Raw genomic sequence first — 6058 nt, 5'->3', positions numbered from 1 at the left:
GGGTTTCATTTAATAGATGAAATGTGAACCTATTGAGGCGCTTTTTGACCGCCGCTATAGGTTTTTTTTTTTTTTTTTTTTCCCAGTGGGCTTTGAAACTACTGTTTACATCAAATATAAGGGACAACTTGTTTCAAAGAACCTGTTTTGCATCAAATATATTGTTCATACCTGTTACAAAGAACCTATAGTAGTTTTAGCTCTACTAACACAATACCACAAATATAATTAATTAACAACACCACAAATGTCTCCAAACTAACGTAATATTTGCATAGAAATATATTCTCAAATACATAACATTGTCTATAACCACCATCATAAAATTAACAAAAAAAGATGTGGTCTTTTGAGTAAAACAACCGTTCAAATTAAGCTAATACAATAATCAAAGTTCCAAAGTGTTTAAAAAATATCCTTCAACACTTGCAAAAAATGTTGCCTCATTCTTCCATAGTTCTTTGTTCACAAAAAAGTTCTCGAACACCAAGATAAAACTTATAAGCTGCTTGGTTGATAGGATGCGGCTGACGATTTTGGCAGACTTGGAGAATGTTAGGCCAAAGGAACATCCTACATACAAAGTATGGTTACTCAATTAGTACGTATAAATGGAATAGAATGACAAGAAAATATTACCAAGGCAAAAAATGTCTATTACATTTCTCTATTACATCCTAATCTTGTGTATATATATGATATGGCATTGAGAAAAAAAAAATGTTGTGACTGTGTGGATCCATAATATGTTTCTACCTGCAACCAACTCAATAGATACTTGCGCGGAAAATTCTAACAAGTGGTGGAAAGTGAAGTAAGGAACAAGGACACTAGCTATAGGGAATAAAACAATTCAATCATGTTCTATTATACTCATGGTCAATTTCATGTGAAATTGGTGACTTGGCAATGAAAACTGATAGGACATATGATTTCTTATCTTTCCATTACATCTATTAAGGCATCAATTTTCTTTTTTGGGGCTGTAGAGAGTCAGAATTTTGCACTTATCGTCATTTCAGCCTAGAAGTGGTTTATATGATGGAGATGGGAACTAAAATTAGAGATGAAGTTCATACTCATGGTTAATTTCATGCGAAAATGGTGATTTACATGATGGAGATGGGAACTGAAATATGAAATTAATGGTTTGTAGTTTATAGTTAAAACCTTATATTCTTTTATTGAGTTCCATAGCCTTTATTGAAAGGTTTTAAGTTAATGCTTGAAGCTTTAATGGGGTAATAGTATTCCCATTTTTAAATGATTGGACTTAAGCGGTGTAGCTCATTGGTGAATTTACATTTGAGATCTACACCAAATTTCAACTTAATATTTTTTTTTTTGTAAAAAAATTCCGTTGCCAGTTTGTAACAGCTAGTATTTTATTGATTTTATAAAATATTGTAGCCCACACTAGTTATATTGATAAATTGTGTACCATGTAGATAGTTATATTGATAAATATTTGTATTCTTCATACAAGGTATGGTTACTCAATAAATGCGTATAAATGGAATAGAATGACAAGAAACTGTTATCCCGCTAGTCAATATTGCATTTTCAACAAGTGTTGCTTAATTTTTTTTTTTTTATAAATATTTATCTTACAACTAAACTTTCAAGTTCAATTTTGTAGTCTTTCTAAAAAAATGCATTTTTATTTTTTCTAAAATAAAAATGTCTTCAAAACATTGACTAAGTCTTTGTTAATATACCTGATTGCATTGAGGAGAAATTTGTTGAAGCATGCGAGCCATTCTTTGCTCCATTTCTTCGAATTGACTAAGTCTTTGCTTCATTTCATCAAAACCTGCTAGTTTCTCCTCCATAGTAGCCAAGGAAGCCTTCAGTTGTGCAACTTCATTGTCCCTTGCTTGACTTGAGTGTATTTCAATGTCTGTGAGAACGCTCTTGCTACTTCGACCACTTGGGCTTGGACCAAATCCCACCCCACGAATACGACCTTTACGCTCCTTACCCATCACTTTGGCAAACACATCATCTGGTGACCATGCAATACTACCACTCGTGTTAGATGACTGCAATTGATTCGAAGATATCTCCAACAATTCCTTCATTTTGTCCTGATATGTGGGTTTGAACAAAACAAAAAAAAGTTAGAAATCATATTGTTAAAATGACCCCATCCTATATATATATATATATATATATATATATATATATATATATATATATATATATATAGGATAGGACATGGGATTTCAAAAAAGTTACACAAGTGGTAGTATTGTTTCTATATACAATATTGTTTCTTGAATTCCTATTTTGTTACCCCCATCTACAAGGGAGAAATTACTCACCATTTTTACTTTCACTACAGGGTTAACTGCAGTTCCATCTTTACGAGTATGTAGTACTTGATATAATACTGCATGCTCTACAGGTTGTCCATCCGTTTTTGCCTACATTATGAACAACATATTTATGTAATGATGATACAAAGTTCCACATAAACTTTAGGAGAAGTCCAAATCATTTAAAAAGCGTTATAATACTTATTACCTTTTTTGCAGCATGCACAACATAGCTACAAGAGCCAGCAGTATGTAACTCATCCTGTTTAGAGCGACGGTCCTTATTCTTCTTTGACTGTATCTACATTCAACAAAATTACATGTTTATATACAGTATGCTTTAAGGATTTAAAGCCACCTTTAGCTAAAGTCAAACCTATGAAATATCATTTAGTATCTATTGGAAACACCTATAAAAGAATGAGAGGAACTACATGATGATAAAGAGTAACAATTTGATAATAAAAGCTTCACTTGCAGCAATATAATGGACATCAAAATATTAAACACCACACAATTGCCTTTGTTTTTGAACCTTGATACAAACTAGCATTTACCACCTCCAAGACTTCTACCAAATTAAACAAATATGAAATATGAAACATAACTTCTCATATATACAAGTTTCACAACAAACCCACATAAAACTAACAAATCCTATCTGAAAGCAATCCAATATGTATTCTTTTAATTTCTCAATAATCATTCTCCTTTTGGTATGATCCATGATGGAAAAGAGAGATAAAACAAAATACCACTGCATCATCAGTATACCAATGATCAACAAGTATATCCCAATCTTGTGGTATGCATCCCTTGGGTGGGTTGTTATTTACCCGTGTTTTGTTTCTTGAATGAGGTATATAATGTCGTTTCTTCATCCTAGACTTATGATCCCTCCAAGCCTTCCCAATTTTTTGCAAGGTAAATGCCTTCAGAGCCGCATATGCAATAGGATTAACAGGGACACTGTATTTACGCTACAATCAAATAGTTGAGTTATCAAATTACAAATGTGTTCATGCTAAATTAATTATATAAAACTTAGTACAAAATATCATAATTACAAGTATTATAACTTCTTTAATACCTCTACAACACGCCAACACTCTTCTTTAAGTTCTTCTGGCATGTTCTTCCAATTAAGATATCTAATCGGGCACATGTGTGGTTTCCGCGCAATTGTACCCAAGAAACCAGTGAAAGTCCTCGCCCCATCATCAACCGGCTGATGCAAACTATTTAGTGACAACTCAATTTCTTCGTCATCAGGAAGATCCCAAACATCCAAGTACTTGCTTGGCCCGCGAATGACACGTACAGCTGGTTGCACATCTAAATTTTGAAGGAGACAATATCAACCAACGTCAAACAACAAAGCATGAAAACCATCTAATAGGATGAGTCTAAATATTCTATTAAACAAGTGGTCATTACTTTGCTTATGACCAATTAAAAACTTTGGTTCAATTAAAAAATTGAATCATGCAAAAGCCCATTTGTTTCATAAAATTTAATATAAGGGTTCACAACTTACATGCCCATACCTTGTGGATGAATGGTAAACTATTGAGTAAAAAGCTCATACCTTGTGTAGAAGCTTCGTGCGTTTCTTGGTCCCTCACTTCATCCACATCTTGTGAAGAAGCTATTTCCAATGTTAAACTCTTAGAATGCGTGCGTAGATTTGTCTTTCGCCTTCCCATTTCAAGTGTCAGAGTCTGAAATAAACAAGTATATAAGCACAATGACAACTAATAATACAAGTAAAACTTCTCATAGAGCAAATCTATATAAAACAACCCTTAAACAACACAAATACAATATTTTCAATGAGTACCAAATATCACTATTATTTCAGCAGCATATAGTATAGTATACATGTTAGAAGACATTAATAGGTATCCAATTAACCATAATATCTTGAACCTTTCAAATTGCTAACACAAGACCACAAATTTCAGCTTCTAACAATCACATTAGAGAACATAGAAGGGAAACTAAAGCAAACAATTACACCATCAAAATACCCAAAATAAGATAAGGTTTCATAGACTCATACCCAATAGTATTAACTAGAGTCATCACCACTAGACTCATCATCACTAGACCCATCATCATTGGACTCATAAATATCATCACTAAGCTCTTCATCATCGATAAAGTCTTCTTCAAGCAATTCATCCTCACTAATCAATGGTGTATCATAAATGGTTCCTTCTTCATCAACTCGAGCCCAAGCATGGTTGTCATTTGCATCATCACATGCATCATCAGTAGTTACATTATAAGAGACATTCTCCATATATGTATCCACTTCTTCATCATCATCTATAGCTTTAATACCAACATCAAACACCTCCCTAGGTTTTGTTTGGACCACCACCATCCAGTCTTTATGTCTCATATCCTCCACGTAAAACACTTGTAAAACTTGAGATGCTAATACATAAGGTTCGTCAATCAATCGATCGCCCTTGTGTATCAATCTTGAAAAATTCACAAGAGGAAAGCCAAAGTCATCTTTTTTGCATCCTCTCCCACTAATAACGTCAGCCTATTGACATTTAAATAATACATATCGATACTTGTCAGAGTAGTTCAACTCAATAATATCAATTAGTACACCATAATAAGTAGCACCACCTTCTGTAACAACACAAACTCCACTATTTTGAGTTTTCCTAGTTGTCTCAAAATCTTTAGTGCGAAACTTCAAACCATTTATGACATAACGTTTGAACCGTTTTACTTCATTATTTGGATATCGAGCAAACCATCTAACTTTATCAGAGAGTTCCTTTCTCTTAGAGGCATCCATTGACATCACCTATTATTGAGGAAGACTTTTATTATAAGTATGATATCTAAAGTGTTACAACCAAAAATACAACAATATATATATATATGCTTTACTTACATATTCCCTAAACCAAGGGCAGAATTCCTCTATGTGCTGCTTTTGAATAATATCATCAGCCACGTGAAAAGGAAAACCGGCCTTGATCTCCGCTATGTGTACACTGTGTAGACAAACGTGTTAGTGTTAATCTAGAGTATTGTATTGGAATGCCGTTAAAGGATACGTAAGGACATATCACTTACTCGCGAAATGGAGTGATTTCTTCACAATTGAATAGCACATAACGATGTGCTTGTATCCATGAATTTGAATCTAGTGTAATGCTCACCACTGCACCCATGGATTCCTCAACATTCCTTACAGGCCGATTGAATGCAGTTTCAACAGATTTAAAATAGCGTGAGCAGAACGTTAAGCATTCCTCTGCTATATACCCTTTTGCAATGGACCTTTCTGGATAAGTTTTATTAAGCACGTAAGACTTAAGTCTTGACAAGTACCTATTAGAAAACCCAAGATCAGCAACGGGAAATTGGTAAGTTAAACAAAACCAAATAGACCAAGTTAATATATGTGTTACCTCTCTATGGGATACATCCAATGGTAATGAACTGGGCCAGCAACTTTGGCTTCGCTTGCCAAATGCATGACTAGATGTACCACCACTGTAAAGAAAGAGGGAGGGAATATCCTTTCCAACTCACACAATGTCACTGCAATCCTCTTCTCAAGAGCCTCAAGTTCCTCCACATTTAGTACTTTGGAACATATCTTCCTAAAGAAACAAGATAAGTCAATTAAACTCCTACTCACTTCAGGGGGCAAAGATCCACGTATTGCTATTGGAAAAAGCTGCTGCATTAAGATGTGATTATCA

The 6058-nt window shown here is 33.9% G+C and overlaps 1 protein-coding gene across 1 annotated transcript; it reads right to left on the bottom strand.

Moving 5' to 3' along the window:
* Window positions 1-248: 248 nt before the first annotated feature.
* Window positions 249-4401, bottom strand: LOC142607199 (uncharacterized). Its single transcript, XM_075778623.1, has 8 exons — window positions 4381-4401; window positions 3907-4039; window positions 3409-3653; window positions 3074-3298; window positions 2527-2619; window positions 2325-2426; window positions 1719-2087; window positions 249-573 (listed from the first exon to the last, which is right to left on the bottom strand). Exons 2-8 carry the CDS (start codon window positions 4022-4024, stop codon window positions 556-558), a joined length of 1170 nt encoding a protein of 389 aa, XP_075634738.1. The 5' UTR covers window positions 4025-4039; window positions 4381-4401; the 3' UTR covers window positions 249-555.
* Between the last annotated feature and the right edge of the window lie 1657 nt (window positions 4402-6058).

Source organism: Castanea sativa, chromosome 8 (assembly GCF_040712315.1).
Source record: "Castanea sativa cultivar Marrone di Chiusa Pesio chromosome 8, ASM4071231v1".
NCBI classification, from domain to species: Eukaryota; Viridiplantae; Streptophyta; class Magnoliopsida; order Fagales; family Fagaceae; genus Castanea; species Castanea sativa.
The sequence above is the reverse complement of the archived record's forward strand: the minus strand, read 5'-3'. Positions and strand labels throughout refer to the sequence as shown.